The sequence below is a fragment of the Armigeres subalbatus genome, chromosome 2 (assembly GCF_024139115.2).
Source record: "Armigeres subalbatus isolate Guangzhou_Male chromosome 2, GZ_Asu_2, whole genome shotgun sequence".
Taxonomy (NCBI): domain Eukaryota; kingdom Metazoa; phylum Arthropoda; class Insecta; order Diptera; family Culicidae; genus Armigeres; species Armigeres subalbatus.
In genome coordinates, this window is record NC_085140.1 from 115,565,318 (window position 1) to 115,589,327 (window position 24,010).

The 24,010-nt window shown below is 38.7% G+C and overlaps 1 protein-coding gene across 1 annotated transcript; it reads left to right on the plus strand.

The window, feature by feature from the left end:
• Nucleotides 1-1,123: 1,123 nt before the first annotated feature.
• LOC134210695 (medium-chain specific acyl-CoA dehydrogenase, mitochondrial) lies at nt 1,124-23,396 on the plus strand. The gene is made up of 4 exons (XM_062686908.1): nt 1,124-1,390; nt 2,435-2,693; nt 22,218-22,318; nt 22,385-23,396. The coding sequence occupies exons 1-4, from the start codon at nt 1,373-1,375 to the stop codon at nt 23,267-23,269; spliced, it is 1,263 nt and encodes a 420-aa protein (XP_062542892.1). The 5' UTR covers nt 1,124-1,372; the 3' UTR covers nt 23,270-23,396.
• Nucleotides 23,397-24,010: the final 614 nt, after the last annotated feature.

Genomic DNA, 24,010 nt, shown 5'->3' on the forward strand with positions numbered 1-24,010 from the left:
AAATGTTTCTTCTTTTATTATGAAACATCAAATTGGTGTCGTGTGAAATCTATCGAATACAATTATTCCAATAATTGTAGCTGAAATAATAATACACAGCTTGCACCACAATAAATCATTACAATGAGTCGATAGACAGTGCTTTAAATATAATGTTTAGCTTATTTTTTATTCGTCTTGTTCATTTCAAGATAGACGAATGACATGCTACAGCCGCCCCTCACTTTGAACATATTAGGGGAAGAGGCCCCAAAACGCCCCCCAAGGCAAAACGCCATTTGTGGTTTCCCTCATATTTACCGTCATTAAGATGACCGTAACAAAACTAGATCTAAAATTATGTAGGTTAGGCGAAAAAAGTTTCTAAATAGTGGAAAGGTAGGAAAAACCGAAAATTTCCACATTTTGAAGAAACATCTAACATTTTGGCGAGGCAAAACGCCCTAGTGGCACTAACCTACAATGTACTTGCGTCTCCACGCACTATCCATACCAGAATGCTGGTTCGCCGACGCATGGTGCTTTGTTCCCTAGAAGCTGCCAGCTAAAAGGCGTTTTGCCTCATGAGTTTTCCGGCAACAGAATATCACCACTTTTTTGAAATGTGAATATTATCAATATGATTGAGATTTTCGACAATTTTTTAATGGCATCAACTAGCTATCTTGTTTAACTAATGCATAATGTAAAAAACCCATGAATAGCGTTACAAATAAGACAATATAGCAGAGTTTGCTTAGCTAGGGCATATTGCCCCACCCCTTCCCCTACAATTCCAGTACCCCTGCAACCCAATACAAACAAATTTAGATGTTTTAATGAAAATTATAATGATTTGGAAAATTGCGTATGTTATCCTTGATACATACAAAGGATACGTAAGATGTCCAATAAGAATGAACCCTAATGATCGTAACTGCCACCTACATCTGATTACAGTAACCTCTCCGGCAGCTACAATCCCTTCGGTACTTTACTCAGTCTCATACACCATACAAACTCTCATACAAACAGCATAAACGTCATACCAACACAATATTGCACCGAACAACTTGTGGGGTTCATCCAATCCATCTCATATAAATACATCGGCCAACGAGCTACAGTTGGCTGTATAGTCACACACGTCACACTACCAGCGCGCATCACACAAACACGTTCTTCCCACACCCCACGGACTTTGCATTTAGTTTCACCCGCTTCTCTGGCATTCATTCATCGGTAGCACTTCGCTCGTATAAGTCGCACTCTGCTGTGGTGCATTCTGCGTAGATCCGTACCCGAAAAGTGTCCTTAGTTTATATTTTGTAGTGTTTTCAAGGCATTTTAGTTCTATTTTTTCGTTACTTGTGTTCTAAGAAATCATCTACAAATGGCTGCCCTGTCACAGGTAAGTTGAATATATGTAAGATAGAAAGTAATTCATTTGGGTGGAATCGCTTGCAACATCTACCGGCCATATATGCGATGGAGTGGTATATGCGCCTTTCATTCGTCGGTGCTATTGGGAGAGAGAAAATAGATGCATGAAAGTTTTGCAAAGCAAGTGGGCACAATATCAATAATTATAATATATATTTGTGGAATTTTAGCATATCAGATATATAACATTTAAGAACAAACAAAATAGACATTTCAAGATGATTCTAATGCATTTTTGATAATGCTGAAGTTCATCTAAGTTCTATCTCGCAATTTGAGAATTATTCAATTCTAATATTGTTCGAATCTTTAAGTATTTCAAACCTCATATCCCGTATTTAACCTTATTGAATGTTCTTGTTTGTACTTCTTTCTTAGGTGGCAGCACTGTTTGGGGGAGTGCCCCTATTGACGCTGCATGAAGTTGTATCAAATCGAGTGGACTTTGGACATTGACCCTATCCGCTTCGTACGACTACTTCAACAGATAGACGGTTAAATTACGACTGTGTAGTAGATGATTCGCAGAAACTTGTTTTTTATTTTTTGCAAATCGGCTGGAGGTCGAAAATGCTATACCCGTGTTATCATTATTAAAACTGGGTTAGTGATGTTGTGTACGCATACATTGTTGCAATTCTTGCATATATGATAAGGATATTGAGCTTATCGATGAGAAGACTTAATAGATATCCATTATTGAAATAGGTATTATATTTAATTAATTGTCAGCCCATTTTTTGAAGATCCCAAAGCTCACTCTTCTTATCAGCGTTATTTGGCCCCGAATTGTTACACTTCATGCTTATCTACGATTGATACTTCAGACTTTGTATTCTGCATAATAGCTGATAAGAGAAAAGTTTCCTCCATAGTATTCACGGCTGGGGCCGGCTTGGAATCAACCAGTTAATTCGTACCGGCACATTATTTCCTTAATCGGAATTACATTCAAACCGGTTTGCGATAACACTTTTTCCTCTGATACTTAATCCTGTTGCAACTATTTCAGCTAATCAAAACAGCCGTCCGTCCGGCATGCCGGGCCCTGTCCTCCAAAGCAGCTCCGGCCGTCGAGGCTTCCTCGGCCGGGCCCAGCTTTGCAGTGACCGACGAACAGAAAGAAATCGTGGACATGACCAGGAAGTTTGTCCGGGAGGAAATTATCCCGGTGGCGGCACAGTACGACAAAACTGGCGAGTACCCGTGGCCCGTTATCCGCAAGGCCTGGGAACTGGGTCTGATGAACAACCACATCCCGGCTGAAATCGGTGAGTATGTGTTGCAGATGCGAATGAGAATTGTTATGATTATGACTGACTTGGGTGTTTAGAAAATACTGTTTAGTTGGAGGGCATAAAAACAGATCGTCGAATCACGTGAAACTGTTTCATAATTGACTTTGCAGAGATACTATTTATATTACTCTCAAGCTTGTTGAATAAACTTGTAAAATGAATCAAGTGATAGAAAACATTAGAGCCCTGTAAAAAGCATTCCGCCATGTGCTGCTGACAGGTCGTATGAAACACGGTTTTGTGCCGGAAAACAGAATAATTTTATTCAAATTCTGACGGTTTGTATAACAGCCACATTAGGCTGTCCAGAATATTTTCTACGTGAATTACTGTCTTTTAATCCTATGCCATTGCCCGCTAGGTAAAATTGTATCCGGAATCAATCCTTGAGATACTACCTTGGATACTACTGGAATTTGAACAGATTTTGATAATTCTCTCTCATGATCTTTTTACCTTCATTTTATTTTCCCGGTGGAATAAAAACAAACTCTGGGGTTTGATTTGTTTTTGTTTCTAAAAATAAAAGAACCACAAACGCAGAGCTGAATATTTCTGATGGTAACCGAAAAAAGAAAATAGGTTGAATCATAAAAAACGAAAACGAGTCAATTTTATCCTAGAAATAATCAATTGAAGTTTTAGAAGAAACCCCATAGATATTTTCAAAAGGTTTACAGAAAGGCGCTGCAATTTTCTAAATCATTCACTTATTTATTTATGATTTACTTATTTCATATTTTTAATTCATTGCATATTATTCGGCAACTCGGCAGTACGACTTTTTTTTGTTAAATATCTTGGCTGTGTATATGCACAGCACATGTTCCTAAATGGACAAATTGAAATGAAATTTGCAGAAAAGAGATCACGTGTCTTGGAGGGACTCGAACCCTCAACCTTCTACTCTATAAATAGGCGTGATAACCCCTTCACAACAAGACTACTTAAAGGTCACGTTTACGGAAAGCCATCAGAATCCGAGTACCAACCTCCACCACGGTTAGCTCTTTTTTGAAAATGGAAAATTTTATATATTATATCATGAAATGCTGATCTTCCACCAGACTTTGGCGAAATCCGGATGTGCTTATGTTGAAATCCAATAATTTTCAACCTTTGTGTTAAAACGCCGGATCATGGTGACAAAGCAATAATTGGCACTAAAGCTTCAAGGGTTCGGCAAAGTGCATCATGATTTTTCTTATCTCGTAAATCAGATAACGAAATGCTTAGCAATGCTTGGGCCACATTCTTACTAAGCTTACCAAGAGCATCCAGCCAACACAACATCGTATATGATGTCACATAAGATGCTAAAGTGGAGGCCATATAGGTACTTCCCCATACAATATGTAGATATGTACGTATATCGCCTCCACTTTGGCATCTTATGTTGCGCCATATAGATTTTGTGTTGACTGGGCAGCCAGTCCCTGTAAATCATTCAGTACACTGTTTGTCTAATTGACAAATATTTGCGAAATTTCAACAAATTTATTTGCTTTGTGTGTACTGACTGGTCAAATATTTGTTTATCAAATATTTGCCACACTGCGCAAAACAAATATTTGCAGAAATGGCAAATCGTGTACTGTCAAAACTTCAAATATTTGATGATGTTTGCAACTCTTTATCGATGTTGTGTAGCAAATACTTACAAATAATTTAAAACTTGAACAAATCTGTAAAAATAACATTGTCTTACTTGTTTTGAGTGCGTTCTGGGATAGTAGATGGTTAAGTGCGTACATATACCTAAATCTTAACATAACAAATAATGGATTTTCGCCGATAAATATGTCCCGTTGGGGGAGTTCCACGATTCTTCAAATCGTTGAGAGATATGGTTCCACTGATATTCCGTTGATGGTACCTTGTAAATTTAATTTCAAAACAGATTATTCTACACATGTAGTGAAATCGGACCTGGGGACCCAAACGTTTGGGAAAAATAAAGGAACATAGACCAAGGGAATCCCCGCAAACATGGGACAATTATGCGTCTACCGGCAGTATAAATAAAGTTAGAAAGAACTGCTCATGAGAAAAAAGGCATAATCCTCCTTGATACGGTTGCGAGTTTTATAAATGTGCAAAAAAATTAGATAGTTTTTTCAAATTAATAGTTTCGCGAACGTCAACGGTAAACTCCTCGATTTGTTTTCGTTAGTCTGCCTGAGCTAATGGACACGTTCGCGCCCGTAACGCCGATGCTACCCGCTACCCCTGCTGACTGTCCATCATCCTCCAATCGGAATACAATTTGATGTTAGTGACTACAATTTAATGTCTCCTGAAAACGGCATCGATCACTTCGATTACGATTTCATATCGATCGTGCGATTACATCCTCTTAAAAGCAGCTCTCGCTGAAACAGATTGGGATACTCTGTTGCGGTTTGGCTCTATTGATGAAGCGCGTTCCGCTTTCTACAGCAAACTCAATTCGATTTGCGAAGGCACGGTGCCCCGAAGAAGACGTTCGTTTAACTCTGCATCCAACAAACCATGGTGGACCTCTGAGCTCCGTAGTCTCCGAAACACACTCAGAAAAGCAAGACTGCGATTTTTTGTCACGAAATCCGAGGATGCTCGGCATGTTCTCCGCGAGAGGGAAATAACGTACAAATCTGCTCTGCAATCCACCTATGAAAACTATATATCCGTGATCGAGACCAACGTAAAACAGAATCCATCACGTTTCTGGGATTTTGTAAAGGAACGGAAATCATCAGCAAGAATTCCTTGTAATGTCAGCTACAACAATACGCAAGCTTGCTCAAATGATGAAGCTGCCAATCTCTTCTCTTTGTTTTTCGAGAGTGTATTCAGCAAGGTTTCTCCAGTTCTTCATCAAGATTGCTTCGCCCATATTCCCTCGCATATAATATCATTCCCGTCACACAATTCTCTATAGATGAAGTGTTGTTGGCCATTGAAGAGCTAGACTTTAAGAAAGGGTCAGGTATGGACGGATTTCCTACACTGTTCCTGAAAAAGTGTTCCACTGAACTAGCAACTCCGATTACGGTTTTGTTCAAACGTTCGCTGTGCGATAGGACATTCCCAGCACTTTGGAAAACTGTTTACATCATTCTAATTCATAAATCTGGCAACATCAGAAATGTGGAGAATTATCGGGGTATTTCTATACTATGCTGTTTGAGCAAAGTATTCGAGAAGCTGATACACAACATTATTTATACCATTGCCTCACCAATTATCTCGAATAGTCAACATGGATTCATGAGGAAGCGCTCGACCACAACTAACCTGATGTGCTACGTGTCCACGCTTTCAAGAGAAATGGAAAGGAGAAAGCAAATCGATTCGGTGTACGTTGACTTTGCGAAAGCATTCGATACCGTACCTCACACCCTAGTTGTCGAAAAATTGAAGCAAATAGGCTTCACGAACTGGATTACGGAATGGATTTCTTCGTATCTTTCCGATCGCTCCTCGTACGTAGTTGTCAACTCAGCAAGTTCCCTATCATTCCGTATTACATCCGGAGTGCCACAAGGCAGTGAAATGGGTCCACTGCTATTCAACATTTTTGTGAATGACCTGTGCGGTATGCTGTCGTCTTCTAAGCTTTCATTCGCCGATGATTTGAAGTTTTTTCGCGTCATAGAATCCCCTGATGACTGCATCGCTCTACAAGATGATATCAACAACATGATGATCTGGTGCATCGATAATGGCATGCGTGTTAACAACAATAAGTGCAAGATCATATCGTTCAGTCGCTCCGACAACCCAGTACATCATCAATACATTTTAGAAACGGAAATATTACAACGAGTGTCTTCTATTTGCGATCTTGGAGTCAGGGCTCTGTCAACTTTAGGGTTCATTTGCCGTCACGTCTCCGAATTCACTGACGTATACCCATTGAAATCGCTTTATTGCACGTTGGTACGTAGCGTTCTAGAGTATGCTGCTCCAGTTTGGACTCCGTACCATGTCTCACACATGCTTTCCATCGAACGCGTCCAGAAAAAGTTTGTCAGATTTGCACTGCGGCTGCTACCCTGGAATGATCGAAACAATCTTCCTGCATATTCAGAACGTTGTCAATTGATAGGCTTGGAGCCGCTATCCACCAGACGAATAAAACTGCATCGCTTATTTATCTTCGACGTAATCGAAGGGAACATCGACTGTTCTGAGATCCTTGGGCAGATACCGTTTAAGGGGGACAGGCGGTTCCTGAACTCTAACTTACTGGCCGTTCCGTATCACCGTACGCATTACGGTTACAATAATCCGCTAGACTCCTGCATTTGGTCATTCAACTTTGTTTCTGATGTTTTCGATTTCAATATCTCCAAAAATGTTTTTAAAAACCGGATGAACAGAATTGTTTAGTTATAAGATAGGTTATATTAGAAGATAAGTACAGTATGTACGATGTAGTGCCGAAGACGGTGATGAATAAATAAAAACAGAACAGTAAAATTCTAGAGCACTCATTTTTAACAGAGGGATTAATTCTCCAATGATAGATGATATAAGTTCCTCGAGGGCCTCATATATGGCCCCGCAAACCTCTGGAACAATTCTAGAAATTGTCGTCTGTGGATTCCTGCATAAATATTGCAGTAACGTAAAGCTTTCTCCGTTAGAAATGAATCTCAACATCGCCAAGCGATTTCGGCCCAACCTTCTCTTGTTTAAAATGGTAATCCTGAAAAGAACCGACTTATTTTCAATAATGCGCCTTCTCAAAAATTAACAGCAACAAAACCTTGAGAGAAAAATTTCACTTGGCTGCCACTAACGCTATCCATGCGAATAAATTTTTGCAGTGCCTCCTTCGACGCGCACCCCATACGACCGGCACCATCTTTTTGCCGTCGCACAAACGCCAGTTTTTCGATAAAAAAAACGCGCCCGCGAGGCACGGCTCTTTTTCTTCACAGAAAATGATGAGAAAAAGGCTCGTAACTTACATCAATCTGATGTCCGTGTTGGGAAGCATGAACGCGATTGGTAGGTTCTGAATATTTTACTGGGTTTGTCTGGCTACGATTTAGCATTACAAATCAATTGTATTGTGCGCTAAATATTTTCTTAGGTTCTCTAATCATGAAAGAAGAACAAAAACAGAAATGCGTACCTTTTCCTATATAAATATTGATGCATAACATTTGTAAAATTTTAAATATTTATTTTCCTAACATATCTAGAAATGTGTTCACTTTAGTTATTGTATCTCATTAGATCCGTAGCGTGAATTTCAGGCGCCCCTGGCTAAGGAAATAGTGTACAAATTTAACATTCCAAAAAAATCATCTAATATTAAGATTAAATGGATTAGTAGATGTTTCAAATAGCAAGCTGTATTCGGTGATTTCAAAAGTTTTGAAGTTCTGTGATTTTTTTTTCGAAACTTGCAAAATATGGCGTAGCATGTAAGAAACCTTGCAGAGTCGTGAACATTTCTGGCTCTTCGTATGGAATCTGTAATGACATCCAGAACTAGAAGATAATTAAAATTGCAGAAAGTTTTTAGTCCTAATTCCTTTCTCTCCATAGTCATACTGTCTAATTAACGGCTAATTCTTTCATTCAATTGAAAAAAGTGACATAATATCGGGAAAAATCATTTACAAACTTCAAATGGTTGGGACTAGAAATTCAGAACTCTGAAGTGGATCGGTCGATGATCGAAATCGATTTTAGAACCAGTAGTTTAAAGGCATTGTTGTTACTTTTCTTATCCCATCGACATGAGCGCTTCACTTCCTTTTTCAGAGCTAACGTTAACGTTTCTCTGGTTTTCTCTTTAGCGGCTTTGGCTTCTCTTTCTTGACGATAGTTCATTAGTTTTCCACGCTGCCGGAATATCTGCATCACGAGTCACCGGGTCTTCAACGAAGGACCTTTTCGCCGTGGCATCTTCCAGTCGGCGTTTGTTGGACCATCGTCAAATTCTCACCTCTTGCCGACGAATCCGCGCAGACGTATTTCATCGACGATGAGGTGTGGCTCGATATCGGCACTATGTTCATTCCGTACATCAACGTCTGCCATTATCTGATAAAATTAAGCATATGCAAATTTCCAAAAATGATGTTAACGGGTAGTACTACTCATCGAGCTCTTTAAAATGGAAATCTTGTAGGTTGTAATTTGACGCAAACGTCACTTTTCCACTTTTTCTGCAGTGACCGTGGATATGTTTATCTCTGCAATTCCATCTATGGTTTGTACAAGGATTCTATGCTATGTTACTGCATAATGACAGTCAACAAGGCTTGCTTACAGAAACTTCCGGAAAAACTGTTTTGTTTCCAGAAAAACTGTTTTGTGATTATGGTAGGAATCAAATCAAATCGATTTTAATTCGAACGCTCTGTAAACTATCAAAAAAGATCGTGTCAAGATCTTGCATTGGTATGTATTTGGATGAAATAGGGATCCGCATCAGTTCTAGCTTTGAATGGGATAGCTATGTGATGTTGCAATGCGGTAAAATTTATGCATGTTTGCGAACGCTCTCTAGATCGTCATCGTTCTTGTCTAGTGAAACTAAATTAAAACTTTTTAAGGGCCTTATTTTACCGTATTTCCTAGCATGTGACTTTTTACTTGATTCGATTTTAGTGCATACTCATAACAAGCTAAAGGTAGCACTAAATGCATGTGTACGCTATGTTTTCAATTTAAGTAGATATAACAGCGTTTCGCATTTGCAACATTTACTCATTGGATGTCCTCTGAAAAATTTCAGTAAACTTCGCTCTTGCTTAATTTTACACAACATTTCAAGTACAAAACAGCCCGATTATTTATATAGCAAACTCAATGTTGCAAGGAGCATTCGTTTCAAAAAATTTATAATACCGCGTTATAGGACAACTAAGTACGGGAATTCATTTTTTGTTCGAGGTGTAGTGCATTGGAATTCACTGCCTGTAAATCTTTCAATAGAAAAATCATTTTTAGTTTTTAAGAGAGGATGTAGAGAGCATTTTAGATAAGTAAGAAGTTCTATTAGTATATTACCATGACAGTTTAAGTTTACAATATATACTTCAGAAAAGCGCTTGTTCTACTAGAAACTACTCAATGTAACATTAAAAAAGACTTTTGTCTTACGTTACAACATTAATGGAATAAATAAATAAAATAAATAAATAAATAAAATTGAACTTTAGCAACCACCTCGTCAAAGCAACCTAATGCAAAAATAACAAGGCAATCGCTATATCGCTGCCACAAGCTGTCCTAGATTAGATTCGAGCCCCCTCGTAGTCTCTAGTAAAATCATCTCAACAATTACAAAATACTGCGTGGTGGTTATGAAATAAACTCCCAAAATAGCCTTCATTACGATACAATAGACTGATAACGTCGTTTAATGCATTTTTATAGATAAGCGTTTGCACTCAAGCATTGCTATGCGCATCGTAGTTGTTTGGGAAGGAACAATTATGTACCCAACAAAGCAATCTCTAAAGCAAATCGTTGGTCATTCGCAATAAATCTCTAAAGCAAATATTCTGAAAAGATTGTACCCCGTTTGGCATAATGGTCAAGTTTGAGCTGTGCAATGGATAAGTAAGATTTGTTGAGCCATTCAGTTACGTGGTTTTCTTCATATGGGCAATACATGATAATTGGGAACGGAATTGTACAGCGTGACAAATTAAGAATAAAGAAGCTTCCTATCAAAACGGGACCATTTGAAATGTTGACGTACCTACCAGCAAGATAGATCAGCATTAAATTAAATTGACATTTTTTTTCATGTAAGGGTAGGCCAAAAAACGTATCATATCTCTTTTTGCATTGAACCAAATGCTTGAATTGAAAGCAAGAGTCATATCCTCTCTGGCTTCTGCTGGGCAAATGCATCCTTTGAAAGAAGGGATCATTATTTCCTTTTCCTTAAGCCGAGCGAATACCTGAAGTGAAGGAAGAAATCATATCGTCTCTTGCCGTCTGCCGGGCAAACGCACCTTTTGAAAGAAGGGAAATATCTTTCCGTAACTTAAACCATGCAAATACCTGAATTGAGAAATTGAGAAGAAGGAACCATTTCGTCTACCACCACCCCAAATGAGTGTCTACCCCGAATGCCATCATCCCGAGTGGGACACTACCTTGAATGAGCCAGTACCCCGAAACAGTCCTGATTTCAAGTTTATAGTTTATTTCAGTGAAAAAATTTAATCAAAAGAATTTTTTATCGTTGACCCGTACTTATTTTTCGATCCTTTTACAAGGTTCACCGTGTTGGACTCGCGATTGGTTTCATCCAACTAGAACTGTTTGAAAACAGTATAGAATGAATAGTTCTCGTTCCAAAAACTCCCGTTACATATCATGTGCTACCTTTGAAGACTGTTAAAGTTGAGGTGAGAACTTTGCAGCATATTTAGAGCATGCAAATAAACGTTATATTCAATCGATCTTACTGTTCTGTTAAATCGAAATAAATTTAAACGGTGCTTGCTAGTAAAATTCAGTTAAATTTAATTGAATGTTGAATGTTAATTCGTTTGATGGGTTCAGCTGCAATTTGACATGTCTTTGAATATTCAAAACTATTAGCTGTGAAAGCATTATCATCTCTGTTCGCATTAAACCGAACAAAAACGTTAATTTAAAGGAGGCATTATCTCCTATGTTCGCCTTATACCGGGAAAATGAGTTCATTAAAAGAAGGTATTACCAACTCTGTTCGCCTTATATCCGGCAAATGTGTTCATCTAAAGAAGGCATTACCAACTCTGTTTGCCTTAAACCTGGCAAACGCTTTCATTTAAAGAAAGCGTTATCAACTCTGATCGCTTTATATCGGGAGCATTTGCGTTCATTAAAAAAGGGCATTATCATCTCCGTTCGCCTTAAACTGGGAAAATGCGTTCATTTGGAAGCAATGCACTCTCCAATAGTCGAGATCTGTCCTGGCCACGTCCTTGCGAATGCTGAGGAAGGGGAGGATGGTTTGTTGGACACCTACTTAAGAAAGATGCAGAGAACTCTACGACCTCTCATAGGTGCCACGGGAGGTTTTGGGATTGCGTGGAAGGTTATAACAGTAGGAATCGTTTTGGTATAACGTGAAACACAGAAAGAACTAAGATAGAAATACAAAGTAGGAAATAGACGAGTCTGGAATTGAACCCACGACCTTCTGCTTATGAGGCAGAAGCGGTAGCCACTAGACCACCGAGCTCGTCAGTCCAAACTTAAGTAGTGTATAATTTTATTCTAAACAAATTGTTTAAAAATAGTTGTTATAAATAGTAATAGTAGAAAACTACAGATTCGAAATATATTCAGGCTAATGGACTTTCTGGGAATAGATCTCGGGGTAGTGTCCCATTCGGGGTAGTGGCTTTCGGGGTATTGTCCTATTCGGGGTAGTGGCCTTCGGGGTAATGGCATTCGAGGTACAGGAGGGGGGGACCACCATTTCCTCTCTTGACTTCTGCCGAGCGAATGCATTATCTGAATCAAAGGATATTTCTTTGTCTTAAACCTAAACAAAAGCCTGAGTAAATGCATGCAAAATGAATGAAGGAATCTCATCTTCCCTTCCCTTCAACCCAGCAAATGCCTGATTTGGAAGAAGAAAGCATATCGTATTTCGCCATCTGCCGGGCAAATGTATCTTGAAAAATGGAACCATATCTTCTCTAATGTCCCTGTCGGGAAGATGCATCATTTAAAAGAAGGAATCATATCCTCCTTTGCATTAAACCGGGAAAATGCCATAATTGAACAAATGAATAAAATCTTCCCTTGCCTTCGCCAAGAAAATGCTTCCTTTGAAAGAAGTGACTAATACCTTCCCTTTCCTAGAACTGAATATTGCATACATTGAGAATAGGAACCTTTCTAGCTTTCTTTTCATGCATTATGGATCGTATTACTGAATGATATATGGATCATATGTTCATGGCAAAATAGCAGGAATGCTAATCAACCGTCTAAGACGAGTTTAGTACTCTCCATTCAATTCTCCACTACGTTTTGTTATCTTTGCAGATACGTATTTCGACCGTGTGGTCGTCTTCAGTGTCTCGTACTTGACTTGACTTTCGAGTCGGAGAGTACTAAACTCGTCTTAGACTGTTGAATACTTCTTCTTCTTCTTCTTCTTCTTATTGGCATTACATCCTCACCATGGGACAGAGCCGCCTCGCAGCTTAGTGTTCATTAAGCACTTCCACAGTTTTTAACCGCAAGGTTTCTAAGCCAGGTTACCATTTTTGCATTCGTATATCATTCATGAGGCTAGCACGATGATACTTTTATGCCCAGGAAAGTCGAGACAATTTCCAATCCGAAAATTGCCTAGACCGGCACCGGGAATCGAACCCAGCCACCCTCAGCATGGTCTTGCTTTGTAGCCGCGCGTCTTACCGCACGGCTAATACTTGTGACACATATATAATACCAATATCACTGTACAGCATAAAATCATATGTCTGTCACCCAGAATCACGCTGGTATCACGATAGCACGATGATTTCCGTACCCTGCCCTTCGACCGTTGTATTGTACGAAACAGAACATAATTTGTTGTTTTGAAATGTCAAATACGCCGTTTGACATATGAAATAAAAACAAACATTTGCAAGCTGACTGAGTAAAATTCGTTTTTCTGCAATTCCGGATGATATTTTTCACAACATTAGCAAATAATTATTCGTAAGCCCATTATTTGCTACAATTGCGCTCTGAAGATGTCTTCCTATTGATTTTGTCAGTTCTTGGGTTGTTTCCGGGAAGATCTACCGTCACTTTGAGCTCTGTATCGTGTGATTTCGAACATTTTGTGCAAGGATCCCATGGGTTTTAATTGGAATGAGGTTGCGAAGGATACGGGATCTTTGATTTGCCATTAGTTAGCATCTACTTTTTTAGATGGGAAGAATGTTTTGTACCGTTGTTTTGGACAAATTTGAAATTGGATCTATGACCCAATTGAACGGTGCTGGCTTTATCCTTCATAATGTCCAAATGAATTGAACGATCAGTGCCGTTTGCACTGAAATCACTCCAAACCATAGAATAGAGTGATAAACGTCCGCAGAAATAATTGCTCTGCGGAATATTTGCTAGAACTCGCATATTTCTGCTAAAATACCTGTACGAAAAATTGGAAAACTAAGACGCTTTCATATCGATGAATGAACTGCTGACGCGAATCCACAATTTATTAAAAAAATATGGGTAAATATTGTGTAATACTCATAAGAACTATGTATAGTAGCAGTTTATGATTTCTATACATTTTGATGCAAAATATAGTTTTGGAAAGCGGTAGAATCAGTTTCAAAACAAGCTGTCAAATAGATACAACGGTGGAAAGAAAAGATGTGTGTCATCTTGTCACTGTACGCGTACAGCGTGATACGAAAATCATTGTGCGGAAATCATATGTCTGTCGATAGTATAAGATGCTAAAGTGGAGGTAATATACGTTGTATGGGAAAGTTCCTATATCGTCTCCACTTTAGCATCTCATATAGCATCATATACGATCTTGTGTTGACTGAGTAGGAAATTATGATCCTTAGGACTTGGTCAAGAAAAACATTAGCATTCCTCAAAAAAAATATTTTAAGCTCTTTTTAGTGGAATGTATTCAACGGGCCCTCCTTATACTATCGACAGACATATGATTTCCGCACAATGATTTTCGTATCACGCTGTACGCTGTACAGTGACAAGATGACACACATCTTTTCTTTCCACCGTTGTATCTATTTGACAACTTGTTTTGAAACTGATTCTACCGCTTTCCAAAACTATATTTTTCATCAAAATGTATAGAAATCATAAACTACTACTATACATAGTTCTTATGAGTATTACACAATATTTACCCATATTTTTTTAATAAATTGTGGATTCGCGTCAGCAGTTCATTCATCGATATGAAAGCGTCTTAGTTTTCCATATATTCGTATAGGTATTTTAGCAGAAATATGCGAGTTCTAGCAAATATTCCGCAGGGCAATTATTTCTGCGGACGTTAATCACTCTATTCTATGGTTTGGAGTGATTACAGTGCAAACGGCACTGATTGTTCAATTCATTTGGACATTATGAAGGATAAAGCCAGCACCGTTCAATTGGGTCATAGATCCAATTTCAAATTTGTCCAAAACAACTGTACAAAACATTCTTCCCATCTAAAAAAGTAGATGCTAACTAATGGCAAATCAAAGATCCCGTATCCTTCGCAACCTCATTCCAATTAAAACCCATGGGATTCTTGCACAAAATGTTCGAAATCACACGATACAGAGCTCAAAGTGACAGTTGATCTTCCCGGAAACAACCCAAGAACTGACAAAATCAATAGGAAGACATCTTCAGAGCGTAATTGTAGCAAATAATGGGCTTACGAATAATTATTTGCTAATGTTGTGAAAAATATCATCCGAATTGCAGAAAACGAATTTTACTCAGTCAGCTTGCAAATGTTTGTTTTTATTTCATATGTCAAACGGCGTATTTGACATTTCAAAACAACAAATTATGTTCTGTTTCGTACAATACAACGGTCGAAGGGCAGGGTATGGAAATCATCGTGCTATCGTGATACCAGCGTGATTCTGGGTGACAGACATATGATTTTATGCTGTACAGTGATATTGGTATCATATATGTGTCACAAGTATTATGTTGCATATTGCATATACAATTGTGTGTTGACTGTGCAATATTTGCCAAATTTTAGCGTGGTTATGGGTCTTAAAATTATTCTTTACGATTACTCCTGAATTATTCTATGGGTGTATGGTTTATGGAACATTCATATGTTATTTATGGATCTTTTTTTTTTTTTTTTTTTTTTAACTAATTTTATTTGCTAATTATCTAATACATGCATTCATCTCTTAGACTAGGTGTTCCGTGTTTTCTTAACACTATCATCCTTATTTGCTATGTTACGCTTTTGGTTATTATTAATACATTTCAATTGCCTCTGGCAGTTAGAATTTTTCCTCTGGTTGAATTGAACCATGTAGGAATTACAATGTTTTCAACTTAAACTAAACTTAACCTATTTAAAACTAAGGGTACAAGGAGTTAATCGTTGCAATAGAAGATTGCAACGATTTTTGTCTAAAATTGAAATTATTTTGTTGGACATTTGTTGCAATGTCTCAATATTAGAAATTCTATGAAGTTCATTGGTACTATACCACGGAGGCAACTTCAGAATCATTTTCAAAATTTTATTTTGAATCCTCTGGAGTGCCTTCTTTCTGGTATTGCAGCAACTAGCCCATATTGGCACAGCATACAACATGGCAGGTCTAAACATTTGTTTGTAAATCAAAAGTTTGTTCTTAAGACAAAGTTTTGATTTTCTGTTTATAAGTGGATATAGACACTTAATATATTTGTTACATTTGGCTTGAAGGCCTTCAATGTGATTTTTAAAAGTTAATTTTTGATCTAGCAGAAGTCCTAAATATTTAGCTTCGCTAGACCAATTAATTGGAGCCCCATTCATAGTGACAATATGTCTGCTAGAAGGTTTCAAATAAGAAGCTCTCGGCTTATGTGGGAAAATTATAAGCTGAGTTTTGGAAGCATTCGGGAAAATTTTTGCAAGTAAGTGGAGAAAATATCCAAACTTTTTTGCAATCTACTACAAATGACACGAAGGCTTCGCCCTTTGGCTGAAAGGCCCGTGTTATCTGCAAACAAAGATTTTGGTGGTAAATCAGGTAAGTCAGAAGTAAAAATGTTATACAATATGGGCCCCAGTATGCTGCCTTGGGGAACACCAGCTCTTACAGGTAATCTATCAGATTTAGTATTCTGATAGTTTACCTGCAGCGAGCGATCTGATAAATAATTTTGGATCAGTTTAATGATGTACAGAGGAAAATTAAAATTCATCAATTTTACAATCAAACCTTCATGCCAAACACTGTCAAATGCTTTCTCTATATCAAGAAGAGCAACTCCAGTCGAATATCCTTCAGATTTGTTGAGCCGAATTAAGTTCGTAACTCTCAATAACTGATGAGTGGTTGAATGCCCAAGGCGAAAACCAAATTGCTCATCAGCAAAAATAGAATTGTCATTAATATGAACCATCATTCTATTTAAAATAATCTTTTCAAACAGTTTGCTTATTGAAGAAAGCAAACTGATTGGGCGATAACTAGAAGCCTCAGCTGGATTTTTGTCCGGCTTCAAAATTGGAACAACTTTGGCGTTTTTCCATTTATCTGGGAAGTATGCCAATTGAAAACATTTGTTAAATAAATTAACCAAAAGATAAAGAGCTTTCAGGAAATTTTTTGATAAGTATGTAGAAAATACCATCATCACCCGGGGCTTTCATATTTTTAAATTTTCTAGTAATAGATCTCACTTCATCCAAATTAGTTCCCAACGTAGGGCCAAAAAAATTTTCTTGATTGAGAATGTCTTCGAAGCTCCGTGTAACCTGATCCTCAATTGGACTAGTGAGACCTAGACTAAAATTATGGGCACTCTCGAACTGCTGAGCAAGTTTTTGAGCCTTTTCGCCATTTGTTAATAAAATTTTATTTCCCTCTTTAAGCGCTGGAATTGGCTTTTGAGGTTTTTTAAGAATTTTCGTTAATTTCCAAAAGGGTTTCGAACTGGGATCCAACTTGGAGACATTATTCTCAAAGTTGGTATTTCTCAGAATAGCGAAACGTTTTTTAATTTCATTTTGCAAATCTCGCCAAATAACTTTCAACGCGGGATCTCGAGTTCTTTGGTATTGCCTTCTTCTCACATTTTTAAGACGGATCAGTAGCTGAAGATCGTCGTCAATAATAATGGAGTTGAATTTAACTTCACATTTCGGAATTGCAATGCCTCTGGCTTCGACAATTAAATTTGTCAAAGATACGAGAGCATTATCAATATCACTTTTGGTATCGAGAGGAATATCAACATCAAAATTCCTATCGATATACGTTTTATATAAATCCCAATCAGCTCTATGATAATTAAAAGTAGAGCTGATTGGATTATAAATGGCTTCTTGTGAGATTTCGAATGTCGCAGGAAGGTGATCAGAGTCAAAGTCAGCATGAGTTACCAATTGGCCACACAGCTGACTTGAATCCGTTAAAACTAAATCAATTGTAGAAGGATTTCGGCTGGAAGAAAAACAAGTTGGTCCATTGGGATATTGAATAGTATAATATCCCGCTGAACAATCTTCAAATAAAATTTTACCATTGGAATTGCTTTGAGCATTATTCCATGAACGGTGTTTGGCATTGAAGTCACCAATTACGAAGAATTTTGATTTGTTGCGAGTCAGAATTTGAAGATCAGCTTTCAATAAATTCTTTTGCTGCCCATTGCATTGAAAAGGCAAGTAGGCTGCAATGAAGGAAAATTGTCCAAAATTTGTTTTAACAGAAACTCCCAAGGTTTCAAAAACTTTGGTTTCAAACGAAGAAAATAATTTATGTTTGATACGTCTATTAATGACAATGGCGACCCCACCACAGGCGCTGTCAAGACGATCATTTCTGTAGATAAAATAGTTTGGATCTCTTTTAATGGAGAGTCCTGGTTTTGAATACGTTTCAGTTATAATGGCAATATGCACATTATGAACTGAAAGGAAGTTGAATAATTCATCTTCCTTACCCTTTAGAGAGCGGGCATTCCAATTTAAAACTTTCACACAATTATTTGGATCCATTGAAACGGAGTCCGATAACAATTTTTGTGTGTACTTTATACCAACCTGAACAGCTTCAGGAATGGTATTTGCTTTGAACATTGCATCAATCATGTGATGCAATTGTTCAGTTAAAAATCAAAATCGGAAGCAGTCATGCTACCTGAATCGGCAACATGACCGTTATTTTCCGTTGGGACATGGGTATAAACCTCATTTTGAGAAGAGAAATTTTGTCTACCAGCAGCGATGTTTGCATACGTAGGTACATTGGAAAAATTGGAATTTACTGAAGTGCTTGCTACCCGTTGACGAGCGGCAAAATTTGTTTGTGAATTGTGGTGGGTATGAATTGCTCGACCGGTAACCGGTTTCGAAATTTGAGCGTTTGAAAATTTCTACCCGTCGAATCTGGGATCCGATTGGAATTTCCCGTCATCAATTTTGCACGGAATTCAAAACTTTTGCGTGAAGGGCATTCCCAGAAATTGGATTTATGATTGCCCCCACAGTTTGCGCACTTAAATTTATTGGAATCTTCTCTCACAGGACATGCGTCCTTGGCGTGAGAGGTTCCACCACAAATCATGCATTTAGCATCCATGTGACAATGTTTGGTACCTTGACCCCACCTTTCGCACGTACTGCACTGGGTAGTGGTTTGGAACCTGCCCGCAGGCCTGCGGAAATGTTCCCATGTAACACGGACATTGGACATAAGACAGGCCTTTTACATACGTTTCATATTATTTAGTTCACTTTTGTTAAAATGAACTAAATAAAATTCTTGAGAAATGCCCTCTGGGAAGTACCAGAATGGGATTTCTTTTTCATCTTAATTACTTGGACTGGTGAAAATCCAAGTAATTGAGAAATTTCAATTTTAATCTCATCCAGTGATTTATCATCACTGGGGAGACCTTCAAGACGACTTTGAACAATCGCTCAGTTTTGTCGTCGTATGTGAAGAATTTATGGCGCTTCTCAGTTAAATAGTGAAGAAGACGTTTGCGATCGTCAAAGGATCCCGGCAAAACGCGGCAGTCACCCTTCCTAGCAATCTGAAATGAAACCTTGATCCCCTGAAGGTTACTCAAAATCTCATTCCGGAAGCCAGAAAACTCGGCAACAGATACCACAATTGGCGGAATCCTTTGCTTTTTCGCATGAATCGAATCACCTGGGCTAGAGGTAGATTCGATTTGCTCAATTTCATCATTAATCAAATCGAACTGATTGCTCAGTTCGATTGGAGAAGAATTATTTCCGATATTAGAGTTAGAAGGAATATCTGAATTCTCCAGCTTCCTTCTATTTTTTCCGCGCTTGGGCAGGACGGTCTTGAAACCTTGTTTCTTTGAAGGAAGTGGAGAATTCAGAGACTCCCCCCTCCTCTTGTTTTTGTTAATACTCATTGCTGAGCGTGGAGACGTGACCTTCTAAGAGGTTTTTTCCCAGAACGGTGTCCCTGCAGGATTACCACCGTTTGTCGGAATTTTACTTCCGCAAACGGGTCCAACGTAAAACGAAGGCACGGGTCCTTGCAAAGATCGTAACGGGATCAGTGGGTACAAATAGCGCTAAGAAGCACCGTTGAAATTAAAATAGCTTCGGGTAGTATTAAAAACTTCCTTCCGCAAAGAGAGAAAGAACCGCACAGCACGAAAGCACGATGCGGTCTGATTTTTTATTTTTTATGGATCATTTTCTAACGGTACGAAGTAAGGGCTGCCATAAAGCAATCTGATTCACGCCATCGCCACCCGACTATAGTATGGATTTCGGCGTGACGCCGATGGGCTTAATTATAAAGCAATTTCATTTTTATAACAGTTTGTCAAAGATAAATCCAAAAATCATTTGTATTTATTCACAACTATTCGACCCAGCAGACGTTTTCCTGCATAGTAGGTGAAAATGCGCGTTGTGGACTGCCCATGCAAAATTTCCACACGTATCCTTATTTTAGTTTTTCATGATTTACTCAACCTTACTCGTGATTTTGCATAAGGAAATAATAAATAATTCCGTCGGAAACGATAACGAACCTATCTGCTGAAGAAATGAAAAAACTCTATCCGAGACGACCCAGTCTAGGGCTGAAAGTTTCAAAAATAAAGACATAAAAAAAGAAAATCCATCCAGCCGTTTTCGAGTTACGCGGATACGAACACCGACCATTCTATTTTTATATAGATAGATAGATATAGAGAAGATAGCTTGTAATATGGCAATAAAAAATGAGGTATTTGAATCTGGAGAAAACCTTAACAAGCAGTTGATATCTATATTGTCATATACCCAACTTGATAATGATGGCGTGACTGCGAAAATATCTGATACGAAGATATTCTCGAGGTACGCCAAGTTGCGTTGGCAAAAAAAGTCAGTCCGCTGTTCGTTATTTTATTTTTTATAACAGCTAGACATGTCATATCCGCCTTAATCCGCTGATTAATCAAGTTGAAAATTTATCTCAATGTATTCATTTTCAATTTTCACACGTATGTTTGTCCAATGTATCCGGGAATGGTTTCGTGATTGGGCATTATTTTATTCACAGATGATGTGGTATGAGCACGATTATCAATTATCAGAGCTGAAATAGTGATCCAATAACATGATTTAATTCAATTTGTCAAATAGCGAAGTCAATAAAACCAAACTTATCCATATTTCAAATTGGAAATGCTGTTTGGGCTTTAGGATGTTACTTCCAGAAATGCTAAAAAATCCTGGGACCATTAGGAGAATTTTCATTAAGCGAATCAAATAGCAGGCTGTTTAAAAATCTAATGGAAATCCAACAATCCAATTTACTCTCGTCATACTTCATTTTCTTTTTCAAAATTGATAATCGTTTCCCGAATTATGTAAATTATGAGTAGAAACAATTTTATAAAAGTAAATAAATAATTTGATGTCATCTAATTTTTTATTTTCGAGATAAGCCATAATATTAACAACTCATTCTAATGGACAGAAATTCATTAATTCAGTACAGAACTTTGACTGCAATGACCTCCCCGCTGCCTGAGTTTCGACAACAACGTAATTTTTCACCCGTCATCATCGGTAAAAATACCAACAAAATAAAATCGTACCATCATTCATTGATAACACTCGAATGTTATTCAGGGGCCTGGCTTTAAGATGAAGATCACACATAAACGTCGTAACATAATATAAACAAATGACCGAAAAATGATCATCGACCATGAGCTCAAAGTTCACTTATGACTTATTTGTTTGCGAGTATGGTTTTCAGGAATGCATTGAGCATTTGTTAGAGTTTCCGCGAGCATGAAGGTAATAAAGCTATTTCATTTCAATTAGGCCGTTACAAATACTTTACGAAAGTCAAGGGGGTGGAGATAATTAAAAATAAAAAAGGAAAAAAATTCTTTGGATTTCTTAAAGAATGTTATCGAAATCCTCCTAACATTTGTTGCTCCAACCAAAATATTTTTTGTCAAAAAAAATCCGAACAAATATCGGCCTTATTACATTATTACAGCAACTCTTTTGTCACATTTTTATACCATAATCGTTTCTTTCAAATTCAATAGACCAATAGATACCAATAGATAATTTGGGGGGCAACCCAAAGGATTTCATTGGACATATACACTTACAGCGTTCTGTTAGCCCCCAGAACTTTAGATTTTCTCATCGAAATGGGGTTCAGTATCGCAGCACATGGTGCATTTCGAAACATTTCGTTTATCATTCAACAAAAAATATTTTAAAAACACAATAAACTGTATACTAAAATGTATACTAAAAAATAAATCTTTATTGATAATTTTATTTTTTTCTTGCAGGTGGCACCGAAATGTCGATCATAACCAGCTGTATGATTGCCGAGGAGTTTGCCTACGGATGCACCGGTATCATGACAGCCCTCGAAGCCAGTGGCCTCGGAGTGAGTATAACCAGTTCATAGAAATAAAGTTCCATATTTTCATTCCCACATTTTTCTCCTTTCCAGCAAACCCCGGTCATCATCGGCGGCAACGAAGCACAGAAGAAAAAGTACCTGGGTCGTCTGCTAGAGGAACCGCTAGTGGCAGCTTACTGCGTGACGGAACCCGGTGCCGGATCGGACGTAAACGGTGTCAAAACTCGGGCGGAAAAGAAGGGCGATGAATACGTCATCAACGGACAGAAGATGTGGATCACCAACGGTGGCGTTGCAAACTGGTACTTCGTTCTGGCACGTACCAATCCGGATCCGAAATGCCCCGCGGCGAAGGCATTCACCGGATTCATTGTGGAGCGTGACACCCCCGGACTGACCCCTGGCCGCAAAGAGCAGAACATGGGCCAGCGCGCTTCCGACACTCGCGGCATCACATTCGAGGATGTCCGAGTACCGAAGGAAAACGTGCTGATCGGTGAGGGAGCTGGATTCAAAATCGCCATGGGCACGTTCGACAAGACACGCCCTCCGGTGGCTGCCGGTGCCGTCGGTTTGGCACAGCGTGCCCTTGACGAAGCCCTGAAATACTCGCTGGAACGTAAAACCTTCGGAGTGCCGATCGCCGCCCACCAGGCCGTATCGTTCATGTTGGCCGACATGGCCATCGGAGTGGAAACGGCTCGCCTGATCACGATGAAGTCCGCATGGGAGGTGGATCAGGGCCGGAGAAACAGCTACTACGCGTCGATTGCCAAGTGCTATGCCGCCGATATGGCCAACAAGGTTGCGTCGGATGCGGTTCAGATTTTCGGAGGAAACGGCTTCAACACGGAGTACCCGGTGGAGAAACTGATGCGTGATGCGAAAATCTACCAGATCTACGAGGGAACTTCACAGATTCAGCGACTGATTATCTCGAGAAATATGATTGAGACCGCCAAGGGCAAGGCTTAAGTTTTAGTGTGTGAAGTTTGTATTAATGAATGAAGGGGAAGTAATATTTTTTGGAAAGAAGAAAATACTTAGAGCAATGAAGATATTACCGTTTGTTTGAAATAAATTGTTTATTATTTAGTTAAAACTCAGTCATTTTTTCCAGTGTGAGAATGTCATACGAATACGTGTTTGGTGGGATGCATACATTTAGGTTACATATTGAACCGGTTCAGTGGGTGGAAACGTTTAGAACTTGACGAATCATATCTGGTTGAGGTTCAGGTTGGTACTCCATGTCGGCGGAAATGATGAGGTGGGACGTTTCAATGATGACGATTTCCTCGATGATGGTACCAACCGGCGTGTCCGTTCTCTGATATTTTGCGAAGCGATTAAGATGACCCATGAGCGATAGGTCCGAAATAAAAATTCGGTGGATGTACATTTTCTCCCGACCTTATTATCCCTCTCCATGCAGTGCTTCGGCTGCTGGTCTTATAATCACACCAAAGCCCACTTTAAGGCCACTAGCAGCGTTTGTGGTAAGTGCTCAGGTAACCGATCACTGAGGACTGCAGGTGCGACCTCCCAAAATTTAGTTATAAGAGCAACATCTATCATCTCAAGCCAAGGCTGTTCCAGATATAGAGATGAAAATGATGTCCAAGGAATCAAAGTCGACTGCAGTTGCACTTATCCGGAGGCCAGAAGAATCATGCAGCAGAAGAATTAGGTCCCCACAAGTTTACCGACAGGTCC

Excerpts from the sequence above, each read along its gene's own strand:
- LOC134210695 (XM_062686908.1), top strand. Across the intron at positions 2,694-22,217 it reads CCACATCCCGGCTGAAATCG|GTGGCACCGAAATGTCGATC; the intron begins GTGAGTATGTGT and ends TTTTTCTTGCAG. Across the intron at positions 22,319-22,384 it reads TCGAAGCCAGTGGCCTCGGA|CAAACCCCGGTCATCATCGG; the intron begins GTGAGTATAACC and ends TCTCCTTTCCAG.